The 15,911-nt window shown below is 36.8% G+C and overlaps 1 protein-coding gene across 2 annotated transcripts in view; it reads right to left on the reverse strand.

The window, feature by feature from the left end:
• The window catches only part of HGF (hepatocyte growth factor), a 59,404-nt gene that overhangs the window by 13,105 nt on the left and 30,388 nt on the right, over positions 1–15,911 (reverse strand). For both annotated transcript variants that reach the window (XM_051607925.1, XM_051607924.1), the window contains exons 8-11: positions 7,605–7,779; positions 5,878–6,005; positions 4,312–4,414; positions 1,853–1,992 (exon numbers count right to left, since the gene is read on the reverse strand). In XM_051607925.1, the coding sequence (XP_051463885.1) occupies positions 1,853–1,992; positions 4,312–4,414; positions 5,878–6,005; positions 7,605–7,779 (546 nt within the window). The remainder of the gene's footprint in view (positions 1–1,852; positions 1,993–4,311; positions 4,415–5,877; positions 6,006–7,604; positions 7,780–15,911) is intronic.

Raw genomic sequence — 15,911 nt, forward strand, 5'->3', positions numbered from 1 at the left:
GCAGGAGTTTCAAGTACCTTTTTCCTTGTCTAAATCCTGAATACATCAGACTGTCTGTCTTTTTCAATTTACATGTTTCATTCACACAAGAAAATGCTGAAACATGAAGCTGCGACTTTTCTATAAGCTTTAAGGAACTATAGGAGCTATGATTAAATCCAAATAAGAAATGAAAATTTCTTTAAAAACCTTTGAAACTTCAAAAGTCTTTTAATGTTGCTATCAGCAAAAAAAGCTTATCAAAATGTTTTCACCAAAATCTGGCTTGAGTCTTTCATCTTGTCCAAGTCAAAGATAGTCACCACAAGGTTGCTTAAACTTTGTTCAATATTCTTGCCTTCATTGAGGTCTGCAGAGTGACCCAGCATCATGAGCTAGAGGTACAGATGTAGCTACTGAAAATTTACACAGGCAAAATGTAGACAGGCTCATCCAACTAGATTTCCACCATCAAGGAATACAGAAATATTAAAAGTATAAAATTATATAAATAGTTAAATTTCCATGTGTATGTATAAACATATGCATATCTGTATGTGCATGTGTATGTATATCTGCATGTAGGTGTGTACATATAGAAACACATATACAGTGCAGTTTGAAGAGACCAGTTAAAGGCACCAAATACATTCGGGAACTTTGAACATTTTCTCTGTACTGGTTTTGCTGCTTATTAGTACCTGAGTGAGCTAGTAGTAGTTTAATACTAGTCCACGCAAGTTACAATTGTAAAATAGACATATTTCAGCTCTGCAGTTTGATTCCAGAAATCATAATACTTAGCATTGCCATATACCCTACAAACATTTGCTGTGAATATTTCCTTAGAAATTCACAGATCCAGATAATGAGGTCAGAGTGAGTGAAAAGTATTTCCACTTCTTCAGTCGTTGTTCTTTATCTACATTGACACAAGTAACCTTTTGCAGTTTGTTTACTGTTCAAATAGACATCAAAATATCACCTGAGACTTCCAGTATCCCCTCTTAGAGATGCTGCAGTTCAGACTATGAGGAAATGCAGCAGATTGTTTCTAGGAAGGAGTGTAACATTATTCTTAACCCCTAGAGATCACAGACAAGCATCCAAAAGCCTGTTTTACCATTTAAATGTTCTCCCAGGATATACAGCCCAGTGATTAACAGATAAAAATTGAAGAGAAAAATCTGAACATAAAAGTGAACTGCACATTTTTCGGCATAAATCTATCGTTATCCACTTAATGATTGCTTATTACTAAATTCCCTAGGATTGTTAATTATGTTTATTTAAGCTATTTAGATTTGATAGCTGAAAATGCAACTTTGGAGGAGTAGTGTTCCTAATTCTTGCCAGGAGTTAAATCATCCCGTAAACACCCAAAAGCAAAATCTAGTCTGTATAGCACATATACACTTCAGCTCATATATAGTGAGTTATCCTAACTTTACAAACAAATGCAGAACACACAAAGAGACTATGAAGCTTTTAGCACAAAAGATAACTGTCCCTGGGTTTCTTGAGGCCACAGCCAGAATTCTGACCACTAGACAATTCTTTGTCTCTGTCCAGCCCTGATTCAACAGTTAGATCTGTTGGAAAATGTTTGGCCATCTGTAATAGCCCTTTTATGCTCCTGCTGCACAAATAAGCCTTGAAATCTCCAGGCTGGTCAAGGAAAACAACCTCTTGTCCATATATTGCACAAGCAGCTTCTAGCTGTTCCTTCTCAGTCATACACAATTGATTCTTGATAGAATTATACATTCTCTGCTGCCACAAGTGACAACAGAAAGGTACTCATAAACATGTGACACCATGGATTCCCTGGGCCTGCACAGCTAACAATGCCTGAGGCAGACCAAGTACTCACATCGAGAAATAGGGCAGTAATCCCAGGGAACAAGAGGATCATCTGTATAACACCAGGGACCATGAAAATCATCATCTGGATTGCGGCAATAGTTTTTCTTCAGTTTACTAACATCTGGTTCTCTGAATATTTGTATATGCCTACAGGGAAAAAAAATTCAAAGTGCTGAAAAGCTTCATACTATAGCCCATCTTCTCAAAGGTTAAATGTTGCTTTGCTCTACGTTGTAATATTAGCTGATTGAGAAGCCTACAGGTCAGGGTTTAGAGCTGACTAAAATCAAAGGGAAGATGAGAGCCAAATATTTGCTGGATCTAGGTCCAAGTTTGCTCTAGTTCAGGAAAGCACAATGTTCACCAGACAGCTGGTAGGTTCCTACATCTCCCATTCAAGCTCAAATCCCTTGATAGTCTGAGGAGCAATCTTTACACTGATTAGAAAAGTGTCTGTATTGTCCTTGGCAAGTCTGCAAGCCTCTTTGGGAGCACAGGCAACTTCTCCATGCCGCGTTAGTAAGCTAAAAAAGCTGAATCTCAGGTAATGGAAAGACAAATGCAAGAAAGTTAGCAGAGCTGAGCAACAGGCAAGGAGAGGATGAATGGTTCAGACAAACTGCAGTGACAGGACAGCTAAATTGCAAACCTACACAAAGGCACTTTGAAGGTGAAATGTTAGGGTGACAATCTTAAGCAGTAAAAGCTGCTTATTTCTGGTTTGTTAGACAGAATCATAGAATCATAGAATGGTTAAGGTTGGAAGGGACTGTAAAGATCATCAGGTTCCAACCCCCCTGCTATGAGCAGGGACACCTCGCACTAGACCATGTTGCATAAAGCCTCATCCAACCTGGCCTTAAACACATGCACAATCTCCCTTGGCAACCTATTCCAGCACCTTCCTAGCCTCATGGGGAAGAATTTCTTCCTGAAGTCTAACCTAAATCTCCCCTCTTTCAGTTTAAAACCATTACCCCTTGTCCTAGCACTGCCCTCCTTGGTGAAAAGCCCCTCCCCAGCTTTCCTGTAGCCCCCTCAGGTACTGAAAGGCAGCTATAAGGTCTCCCCAGTCTTCTCTTCTCAAGACTGAACAGCCCCAGCTCCCTCTAAGTTGCAGCTGCACTGCTCTTTCAGCTCATAACCAACCATGCACTGCTGTGCAACCATGCACATGCTGCTTCTAGCAATCCCATAACCAGAGCAACTGTTGAAGTGAAACAGAGAACTCCCTAAGAAAGCTCCTAGGAAGAAAATTTGTGGGATTAAGAGTAGAAAGACTGATCTGTGATCAAGATGGTATGAATGCAATTGCATCAAGCACCCAGTAGGTTCAAGCTGTCTCCTTCAGAGCTAACTGAGCTCTCAAAAATCATTATCTTAAACCTGCCTCCCTTACACAGACAGCACACTGAAATATGTATGCTGTCTCTGACCTAGTGTGGAGAGAACAACATAAAGTCCAGTTGATGATTCTAGATGGTGCCACTGAAGTCTGCCTTTTGTAATGCAGGCTGAGTTACATGCCTTCACCTGGCTGACCACCAAGTCAGCAACAGGAGGCAAGGACAGATAAATTCCAGAGGGGAATGGCTAATTTGTTGGGCACTATGACTGTTGCACTAACTCAAGAACAAATATCATAAGTAATATAGACATATCAACTTCAGAAACTAAAGGAAAATTAGTTGTTTCCATCTAGGCCACTAAGGTGTGTAAGATCTCATACATAGCAAATTTATTATGAATCTCTGTCTTTGTGCAATACGTGGAAGTCATTGTTCTTGTCACTCCTGAGATTTATGAATCTACTGTTCTGAACCAACAGAGACAATACTGAGGATTCTGGCATGACTGAAAAAGTCTTGGAAACTTCTTGAAAACTCCTTTTGTAGCTACTGCTGATTAATTTTTATTTTAATAAATAAATTAAAGTAACTTGCCATTTTCCCTACTTGAATATGAAGCCAAAATGTTGATAAACAACAGAAACTGCAAGTTGTTTTAATGGCATTTGATGTCAGTGTCATCAGATAGTAGTCTCAAGATTAACTTTTAAGCTGCAAGGAACCTTAGGTGGTTTCAAGTCCAACTGCCTGCTTGAAGCAGAACGAGCTATGAAATCAGATTGATGAGATAACCATTTCCTGCTTTATTCCTGCTATTTTCTCATAGAACAAGACTTTCAAGGACAAAGGTCTGGTAAACCAGGCCAGTAAGCTAAACACTAAGAAACATCCCAAAGCCTGCAATTAGTGGTCAGCCTGAACAAAGACACGCGTAACATATTAAACACCGAGAGGAAAAAAAAAACAACAAACAACCAAAAAAACCAAACACAACATTAAAGCTCCAGGGCATAAGGGGCTATTTTAGAATCACTGCAGTAGAAAAAAAGATGCCATCTGGAGGCAGCATTTATTCAGGACTCACTGAACCATATCTTCCTGTTTCATGTGTACACACCTACGTAAGTCTTCGATGTTCTTGTCCCATGTGGAGCAAGTTAGCCCAAATCTCGTCTTGGACAGATTCCCCATGTAACTCTTGCCATTGCCACGATAACAATCTGAATAAGAATGTTGAGACAAAAGGAGGTGGAAGGTGATTGTGAAACATTGAGAAGAAAAGTTTTCCTTTCCATCAGTAACCAAGTAGGAAAAGATAAATGTTATATTTAGCAAACACTACAGAGTATAAGTCAGACAACTGTTTAAATCAAATTGGAAAGAAAATGGGAGTACATTTTCAAATTTATATATATAGTCTCCTGCTTGAGGCTTTCATTCTCAACACAGAAGCCTTTTAAATTTTGTTTGACTTAGATAAACCAGGAAATTTTTTCTCATAAATAGTTCATGGTTAATTTAGAAGGGTCACACAGAATATTCTAAAAGTTGTCAGGAGCTGTTTTATACAAAACAAAGCGAAAATGCTACCTTAATTCTCCCTCCTCAAAAAACAGGTGCTCTTAGCATATTTGAAACAACTTACCTTTGTGTTGATTCTGGATACTGGCAACTGTATATAATTCTAGACTTTAGTTCTACTTTGGCAAAATAAAAAAATCAACACGACTTTAATTTTAATGTAATTCAAAAACTTGCTTGTTCACTCCAGCAGGAGTCATGTTTGATTCATAAGTTTTTATCACAAGCCTCCTTGAGACTTTTCAAGAGGATCATTTAAAATAATCACTGCTATAAAGGCATCTTTATAAAGCATTTCATTTCATATTCATCAGTATTTTTACTTTTTTATAACTGATACTTTACAAAAAACAGAGATTGAAAGTCAAAATTTAGTCCTTTATCAAACCAAGGTCTTGCAACTGCAATTCTTTCAAACTTTAAGAGAAAAAAACTGCTAAAATTTAAAGATGGAGATCTTAATGCACCTTGATGTAGGGTTGTAAGTCTGAGGGTTTAGCCTCATTTTATGCAATGACTGACATCAGCTCTCAAGATGCAATAATAACTCCTTAGAGTCATACACAGATGTCATGGGAAAAATAACATTTGAATTAAAACTCAGAGTGGACTATAAAGGCAAAGGTAACAGCTTGAAGCTAAGAGGCTAAATGGAAAGTCACATTTTTTTCAGCTCAACTCCTTTTAGACAAGGGAGTATATGGAAAAAATAAATTTTAAAAATTGCCTTTGGTGGCCTAATATGCAATTATAAAAAGACTGTGAACGAAGGAAATAATCTGAGCTCTGGAAAAAGGCCTTTCATGCTAAGGGTAACACAGTAGACCTGATCTCCATTTAATATAAAATGTCACACAGATTCACCTCATCTAAAATCAGATCCAATAATAAATCTTTGCTGCTGGAATCGAAACATGAACTGGGAAGAGTCTCATTTACACCATGATGAATCCCAAGTATGCAAATAAAGCCAAAGTGGAAGTACACAGATGTAGTACAGATGTACTGAGACCAGCTTCTCCAGCTTTCCAGCCTGCTTATCTGTCTTTTGGAACAGTGCAGCATTCACTTAAAATCACGTTATCGGCCTTCCCTCTGTTACCTTGTTCACTTGATACGTCGCACTTAGGAATCTGGGAGCAATAACCAATACGGATGTTTGGGTCAGTGGTAAAACACCAGGGTGATTCAGATCCATCTGGATTTCGACAGTAGTTCTCTCTCAAATCCCTATAAAAATAAATACCTTAGCTCACAGCAAGGATAACCTCAAGCCACTGATGCATTCTATTGCTTTTTATTATGAATTAGCAATAATATAGGCTCCTTAAGCTCTGTCTCTCACTGATCAGTGTCAAGTGCAAAGAGATGAGAACCCATTATGAACACACTGTCCAGAAAAATGTAGTAATTGTAAAAAGAGTATGGTTATGGGAATTCATTTTCAATAGAGCTGTGTTTCGACTGGATATAAGATTTCAATTGAAGATTAACAATATTTTCAATATAGCTGATTTTTATTCAGCGTTCTTAATCAAAATTTGCATGCAAGTTGACATTGGATACACCTGTAATCCATTATAATGCTTTTAAACACAAACATTACCAAAGCACTTAAAATTCCCTATACTTTGAATGGTTCTGCTAAATTTAGAGAAACAGTCCTGCAGACTGTCGGTGATTCATTTAAGAAACTGAATCTTGGAATATATAAAAAAATGCATGTGGAAATTCTATGCAGCTGTTACCTTTAAAGTAAGTTAGTCACAAGGGAACATCTTTAAATGTCTCTTGCAGCTTGCATGAAATAGTCAAACTCTTAAATGTAAGTTTTATTTTCCCATTTCCTGACAATTTTTGCCGTGTTCTGTCCATCTCCATGTTTCACTGTGTTTTTCCATCTGCAGCACTTACTGATAATAAACTATGGAAAGAATGGGCCTAATACTCCAATTCTTACTCATGCAAGTTTTGAACAGTTGTACCAGCAGTTCTGTTGATTTTACTCAAGCTACTGGCCTGAATAACCAGTGCACTCTCAAGCATTAACCGAAGCTCAGATGGAAATTTTTTCTTTACCTTGAAAGATCCACACAATTAAATTTCAGCACAAGCTCAGATCAATAGTGATCAATAAAGACATTTAGTAGAAAACTAGACTTTGGGTCCATGCTGATCAGCTAGGTTACCTCTAATGCTCAGTGAAAAAAAGGACTGAAAGAACATGATTAATTGTCTAAAATAAGTAGATTATTCATGTTCTGAGAGTACATGAACTGTACAGAAAGGTTAGATAACCAGTGGCCCTTCTGGTAAAAGAAGTCCTATTCATGAAAGTAGATTTAGTAATGAGACAGAAAAAGAAAAGAAGTGCTGTCAAGTATTATAAATGTCAAGTATGGCCATGGTGATTATACTTAGGCAATGTTTAGAACATATTAAGTTAAAGTGAGCAACTAAACTGAAGAAGTACTTACCTCCATGAAAGAAACACAGTAGTAATGTACCAGCACTACTGGGATTCAGATCCCAGTCTGGAAAACATCCATTCACTTCTCAATCATTTAAATTGGTGAATACATGCTTGAAGAAAAAGTTCATAATAATCTCTACATTTTTACACAAGCTCATCTAGAACTAATATGTTGAGATTGGAAGAACTGATCTTCCCATGTTCAGAAGGTTTTGAGGATCAGCAAGTAGAGTGAATGGATCAGGTCGCAGAGCAGGGACAGCGATCCTACGATCTCCTTTGATGATATGAATTTCTAAACATTTGAAAACAAAGCTCTTTTCCCACTGCAGTAATACCCGCATGTCTCTACTCACTTGCACTTGAAGTTCTCAGGAGTGATGTTGTGTTGGTGAGGAAACTGGGAGTCCCACCGCTGGCACTGGATTCCACTCCATATGGTGTTGACCGTGCCACGGTAACCCTCACCCTGTCCCTGAATGCATGTTGTTGTCTCAGCTGCTGCCTCCGTGCTGTTCACGATGCTTTCATCTGCAGACCCAGAGAAGAAGTGCTGCTTCACTTTCTTAAGACTGAGCCTGATTCAGGATGTTTTTCAGGTTTGAACTTTACACTGCAGTTCAAATCTTGGTAATTGAAACACTTTGGTGTACTTGCTAATCTGATCTCTTTTTACAGAATTATTTTCTCCTCTTCACATGCAACATATTGTGAAATCAAAATAGTTGTTGGATCTTATGCTAGTTTATCCACTTGCAGGCAAAGAATCTACATTTAAGAGCTTTTGTTTAGTGAGACACCTGGTCTATGCTATGCCACTGAAGGTCAGTAGATATTCTTGGTTACACTTTTCAGTTCAGTAAATATTTTCTCCTTCACTTAGTTTTACAAAACTGAGTGACCACCCATGTGCACACTGTTAAACATGTTAATATGTGTTTTCAGGATTAAAATTCAATTGCTTTTCCCCAAATAATTCCCAGAATATTAAGTCAGAGGAAATAAAGAAGCAGATAAAAGAAAGAAAGAAAGAAAAAAAAAAAAGATAAATCCTATTATAAAGTAATGTGCTAAATCCTCCTTGAAGTCTCTCTTTTTATGCCTCATATAGTTAGAGGGAAAAAGAAAGAAAAAAAGACCAGCTTTTGGAAATCAAAGATCAGTATTCTCTACAGAGAGACAAATGTTTTAAAGACTAACAAATTCATCATACTCAAGATCTTTCACAGATGTTGATATACTCTGCATTCACCATGGTGTGGGTTGTCTTGAACTAAATTCAGAAAAACAGTGGTTTTTGAAATGACTCATTCACATAACTTGAAAGTCCCCTTTTTACTTCTTATGCAATTTTCATAATTACAAATTAATGGCACAGATATTGCATCAGATATATACAAAGTAGTACAAAACTAAATACACTACAGCAAAAGCAACACTTCTACAATGTCCCAAAAAGCTCCCAACATATTTTTTTTGTAAGTAACTGCCCATCTGTTGGCAATTGCTATTGTTCACAAAGCTAATTTTACTAATTACCTTAAAAGTATAAGTTGCCAGCAATAAGTCTTTTAATGAAGTTTTGAAATCAGTTTTCTTCAAATGATCCAGTGATTAGAACAGTATTTGTATGCTATCCATACTATAGTTCATTCCTGGTAACTTAAGCCAGTTCCGTGAACTTGTAGAGAATATGGATGGTAAGGAAACCAAATGTCATAACAGATGGGTTAGGCTGATTTGCTGTCTAATCTTCTACATTAAAGATCACTTCTCTGTCAGATGATAACATCAAGTTGTTCAGTTGAATAATACATTTCTCCATGCTGGAGAAAATTTTCCTTTTTCACTTCATCTGGTTGATGTTTTTACATCAGTGTTTCACAGTCAAATTATGTTTCTGTCCTACCTTCCCAAGACACTTTGGGAAGCTGTCTACAGAGTCACCCTGTTTCTGTGGGATTCTGAATTCCAAGCTTGTTCTAAAGTCAAAAGGACAAGAAGGCTCCTGCAGGCTGAAGATGCATCCTTTCTATTGGATTCATCAAACAGGCTTGCAGCTAGAAACTACAATTTTTAGTAATTATTATTCACTTTTTAAAATAACTAGACAACAAAAAGACAAATTTGTACATCTAATAGAAATACAGAGCTGCATATTTCAGTTTTCTATGATCACTAATACAAAAATAGAGATTGGAATTGTATTCTAAAATAGCTCCTAGCTTAGACTGAAGATTGCTGTGCCACATTCAAATACATACTAGTATTTTCAAAAAATATATGCAATGCTTTTATTAAAAATGAGAGAGATGTGGTGTATAGGTTGGAAAAAATATAAAGTTGCCTACTATTATAAATTTGAGCATACATATGGCATTCTGGCTGCATAATATTTCCTAAGTAAATAAATAAACAAACAACTATATAGCTGTAGCAAACAGTCTTCTTAAATAATAATAATCATGCATAAAAAGTCAGCCTAATACAAGCTATTGCAAAGAACTTATTTATACATAAGGAGTTACTATATAAACTGAAATGAACTACGTAGTACATTTATCCTGCACTCAGTCATAGTGTAACTAGGTTGGTGTTTATGTTGTGTGTGTTTGTTTTTTCTTTTAACTACATACCTGAAATGAAATAACTAATGCAACCATTGATTTAAGAAATCTAATTTTTAATTAATACATTTTAATGTAACTAATTTTACTTAATAAAACAATAATATAATTTGAAAAGGTCCACAGAATCTTCCACAGACTGCCCTATAAATATCTGTTTCCCAAACATGACAGATGAGTCTCCAAAACATTTCTGAAATTTAATTCTGAAATTCTGAGGGCTTCTGCACTCAGAAACAACCTCTCCCGTTCTGGCTCTTGAGCCTCAAAGAAATCTCAAAAATTATGAAAACAGGCTCAAGACATCCTTCATTCAGCTGGTGATTTCCACGATCAGGAAGGGAACACTCCCTGTTCACATTAATGAAAGGTGGGCTGGATGAACACTGAGACATGCAAAAAGCTTGAGATGCTCTGCAGACCATGAGGCAGTTTTCAGACTTTAAGAAGTGTCCACTTTGTCCAAGCGTAGATCTTAAATAGTCATCTCTATTCAGTACTGGTTTTGTTGATTCTTACTATGCAGGCTGGTACTTCAATTTCATATTAGAAGTACCCTTTTTTTTTTTCCTTTTTTTTTTTTTTTTTTTTTTAAATTCCAGTTCAGGTTTTAAAGTTCTCAACCGAGATAATAGTACTGTTAAAGGAAGATCAGAAAAAAAATCATCTTGCATAAAACTATTATTTATGATTTATTAATTAAATATGATTTCTTACTCCTGTATGAGACTTCATTATGAACAGAAGAATTTGGTATTTGTCTAGCAGTATTTTGTGACTTTTGGACTTTGTTGTAATATTCTGTGTTCTGGATGACTCAAATTAACCATGCAATTTAGAGAGCTACAGGATTTCCTGTCAGTAGCACTCGCATCTTCACATGTTCACTCTGAAGTCCGCAACCAAAGTGCAATCCTGCAAAGGTTTCCTTTTTTCCATAAACCCCTCTCTATTTTGATACTTCAAAATACATAACCTTATTAATAAAGGCCAGTTCATGTATTCATAGATGGTTAAGTAAAAAGATGAAACATTACCCAGAGTTTCATGTGTAAAGCCGCAGACAGTCTTCTCAGTTCTGGTTCTCACAGTAATGCCAGCATGAGGGAATCAGCAGGGGCCTTGAGTCATTCTACAGCTGAAGTAACCAGTTGAAGTACTATTTCTGTCTTTAATCCCAATGACCCAGAATAAAATTCAGCAAAAATTTTAGGTCAACGGTGAAACTCGTACTGACTTAAAAGGAGGTAGGGATTTTCCTGGAGTATTTGTGTTCTTTCATGGTAATACTATCTATGTATGTCACAGAAAAAAAGACAATTGGAAAAGAAGCACAGTCCTGAATTACTTAATCAGGAAAACAACTACTTTTGCTTATATCGCTGCAACTTCTTTCCTAATCTGTCAGTCAACAAAAGGAAAATGTGACTTGATTTGTAAACAAAATATTTTAAAAAGTAGATTTCAAAAGATGAATGGTGCCTAATCCAGTAAAGAAAGTGTTCTAAAGACGGCAAGGTCTTCAGTACACTTCTGCAAATGTCAGTAAGAAACTTGAGTGCAGTTAGGAGGAGAAGCTGCTCATGCTCAGTTACACTGCCCCCAAACATTCCTACCTCAAGGAATACAATCTACAGTTCTGGATAGTATGATAGGGGCAGATGCTTTCTTTCTACGTTTCTTTCAATGGACTATCTAAAAGTGCATGAAGCATGGAAACAAACAAACACAACCAAAAAACATAAACAAAAACAAAAAAGCAACCCAAACCACCACTGATTTCTAGTGTTTGGGGTTTATTTCATCAAAAACATATGAGAAAGTGAAGGAATAACATAGATCCAACCTCAAGAATCACAGTACTGAAAATCTCTTTGTCACCTAAAACCTGCACACCTACAGTTCATTTGTCCTTAAGCACAGAGGGATCTTTCAGGGTAGTTCTAATATCTACACGTAGGCTTTAAAGCCAAACATTGTTCAGTTTAAATCCATTAAAAAAAAATAATAATAAAAAATCTGGATCTCTCCAGATTAAAAATTAAAAATCCAGATCTCAGAAATGTTAAGTCTCACTTTTAAACCTATCATAGAAATGATGAAAAGGATCTGAGATTCTTTGAGGAAATATAGATTAGGCCATTGCATACATAATGATGCTTGAACCTGTGATGCCTCTGTGTGAAGTGAGATGGAAGGTAACGCTTCCTATCAACTACTGAACATAAGTCACTTTTCACTGCCTCCTTTCCATAAACATCTTTATCTTACATAAATATTAAGCTTAAATTGAGTGGTACTTTTATTTGCTTACATTCTATGATTCAACAAATAACTCTTTGATGAGAATTTCACATTCAAACAGGAAGTTGAAATCTTTTCTTCTAAACAATGAACAATCCTATATATGGTGACTCTGCCTTCTCAAAAGTTGTAGGCTCACTGCAATGGTTAATTTTTAGCTGTACAGCTCATCCACAGAAGTGCAGCTATCCTTTTGTCTTTTTTAATTTTTTTTTAAAGAGAGTATTAGATCCCCACTTCTGTCTTCCCTGTAGTCCATATCATCCTTCATGCCAAAGTAACAGTCATTTTCCTTTTTTCATATTTGCTGTCACTGCTTCCATTTCTTCATTTCATCCTACACGTCTTTATTGCTGTTATAGTTGTCCTTTTATCCTCTCTTCTAACTAAAAATTGTCTTAAGCCAAAACCACAGACACATATGTGAGCAACTTCAAACCAATCCTGGGGTCCCTGAAGTCTTAATACAGATCCAATTTTTGCAGTTTGAGCCATCTCTAATCCCTAATTGCTCCTGTCATCTCTTTCTCACAGCCCTGGCTGTAAGCCACAATGTTTTATGCTGCCTTCTGTGCTTGGAAATAAAGTTACAATGCCCTCCTGTCTCTTCAGTCTTAAAAACATATTTATTTTCTGAATGCTTCCTTCCACTGACTTTTTTGCCGAAAATTTTGTATATGAGCTGTTGTCAGCATTTTGGCTATAGAGCACACTAGCACTCATGACATGTAGCAAAAGCCACAAGCAGCATGCTGCCTTGTGGTCACTCCCCCAAAGAGAGGACACCTACGTTTCTGTATGCGCTCCAAGGACTTGGATTTGCAAAGCATTTTTTCTAATTAGTATTTCTTGTAAAAAATATAAACAGTCCTCAACAAAGGAATTAAAAACCTGTGTGAGAATCCAAACCACAAAGCTATAAAGACATATAACTCATGATGTTCTCTTTTTAGTGTACTGAGATCGCACACAGCCACAGCCTCAGAAGATGGAGCAGCCACTGAAGCTCAGCATGGCCTTGTGTTTTGGGCTCCCTGCTAGGAGGTGGGAAAACAGTTTTTCTATGTGCCTCAAGAAAGACAGCAAACTGAAAACAGGGCTTCGATATCTTGTTTTGGTATTCTGGTTACTGAGCTGGTGATACAACAGTAATGTCAGCAATAAATTCCCTCTCTGAATTTTAAAGAAAAGCAGTGAGCAGCAGCACATCTTATGTAGAGGGCAATGCCATATGCCTGTGTTAAACACATTTTGAAAATATCTGCTGGATTAGAAACTTTGAAGACCACTAGTTTCGTATTCTTCCTCATATAGACTGCTTCAGGAATTTCCGAAGATCTACAGTCTTCAGTGAAAATAGTTTTGCCTGGGAAATTACCACTGATCTTAATATACTTTCTAACTGAAGATGAGAGAAAGAATTTCTAGGTAATTCAGTCAACTTTTGTCTAGAAATGAGACAAAAGGCTTTCATCACAACATTAAAGTCATTGTGGGGCTTTCTACATTTAATTTTTATTATTACCTTGTCTTCAGGATTCTAATTGTGACTTGGGTAGACAGAGGCAACATTGCAGTAGTTTGCTAATCTCCCACCCAGTATTTTATAAAGCTTAGGCCAGACTGTAGATACTGAAAGTTGCATGGGCTGTAAGCTTACGTGACCAACAAAACCAGATGTGAATCCTCAGAACACTGACACATCAGCTCAGGAAATGCCAAAGGATAAAGGTTTATAAAAGTTGCATTTGTGAAACACTCAGCTGTAACTTAGGAATATTTTTTTTGTTTGTAATAAAAACACTTCTGCCAGGGGAAAATAACAGTTCTAGTATGCTAGATATGATTCACATATTATCTAATAACTAGAGAAATGTAAGAAGCACAGTTTAGCTTAAGAAAATAATAACAAAAAACTAACAAAAAACCCCACAAAACCCAGAAAAATAACCATCCCTAACTTCAAGAAATAACAAAAAAAAAATTGAAAGATTGTTCATTTATAGAGCTAAGCAAGATTGTGTTCATGACGGAGAAAGACTGAACTTTATTGTCAAAGATCACCAGTAACTTTGAATACAACTACATGAATTAGTACTGCAGTTCAGAGGCAAGACTTTCAACATGGGTGTGAGTTAATGGGTGGCTGACACAAAACAAGGAGTAGTCCTATGAAGCTCATTCTGTCTCTAGAGAACCTGAGTACAACCATTGCCTGAAGTAGAAAATTAAGCACACTTTTTTATAGCAGAATAGTTTTGCTAATTTCAAGTACCTTCTACTGGATTTACAATGACATATGATAGTGAAGCTCAATTACCGAGCATCAGTAGACTGAGAGTATTCATAGAACCATAGAATGGTTTGGGTTGGAAGGGACCTTGTCTAGTTCAAACGCCCCTGTCATAGGCAGGGACACCTCCCACTAGACCAGCCTGCACCAACACCCCCTTCAACCAGGCCTTGAACACTTCCAGGGATGGGGCTTCCACAACTTCCCCGGGCAACCTGTGTCAGTGTCTCACCACTCTCACACTAGAGAATTTCTTCCTAATGTCTAACCTAAATCTCCCCTCTCCCATTTTAAAGCCATCACCCCTTGTCCTATCACTACACACTCTGGTAAAAAGTCCCTTCCCAGCTTTTCGGTAGCCCCTTCAGGTACCAGAATGCTTCTATACGGTCTCCTCAGAGCCTTCTCTTCTCCAGGCCAATCAATCCCAAGTCACTCAGCCTGTCTTTATAGGACAGGTGCTTCAACACTCTGATTCCTACTTCACCTTTGGATTTCAAACAATTGACTAATAATTGATAAAAGTAACTGACACTCCAACACACTACACTGGCCTAATCCTAGAACATGCAAGGTCATAAAATTCTGAACTATTAGTGGAGGATGCTGAAAACATGTTATAATTTGTTTTGGTAAGAATCCCAAGATGGAGAATCCCATGTTTCCCTTTTTAGGTAGTAGCTGCTCCCACAAAAAGGTTCATTCCAGAACCATTCCCTGTTCATTCCCCTTCACTACCCACCCTGAGCATATATGTTAATATTATAAGAAAAATACAGAATTGCATTATGGAAACAGACTTTCTATAAAATACACTACTGTCTCCATTCTATCTGGATTTTAGATGCCGTGGTAATGGTTTATCTTGCTTCATTTAACAACAGCAACAACATACAGAGAGCCCTGAAAATTAAATAGACTTTTTATTATCCTTTTATGCTTATTATTATTTTTCTTGCTCCCCTCTTTTTTGAATTCTCACATAAATCCTATTATAAGTGGGATTTATTGTTCAATTTAATAGAATTTATTCTCTTCTATTCTTCTCCCAAGAAAGCCAAATAAATTTTACAATGACATAAGCCTACTGAAGTGACACTTAGAGCTAGATGAAAAGCACAAGTGTGGGGTTTCGAGGATTTTTTAAACACTTTCTTTTTGTCAAAATCGAAGCAGCACAACGAAGCAAACTGTAGTTTCCAAAACTGCAGATCTAAGAGAAACTGACTTTCTCATTAGCTAACATGACACTGAATTTCACTGAACAGCTTTAGAACCTTCTTTTTGCTCTACTTCATGGCAAATCCAAAAATACTGTTTTCTTTTTTCTGACTGTATGCCTGAGAGGTCTGCCACAGAACTGGGGTACATGATGTTGACAGACTTCTACAGAATGAATTAGTCAAAGTAATTCCTTTTTTTCAGAAATTGCCTTTATT

The sequence above is a fragment of the Apus apus genome, chromosome 1 (genome assembly GCF_020740795.1).
Source record: "Apus apus isolate bApuApu2 chromosome 1, bApuApu2.pri.cur, whole genome shotgun sequence".
Lineage (NCBI taxonomy): Eukaryota > Metazoa > Chordata > Aves > Apodiformes > Apodidae > Apus > Apus apus.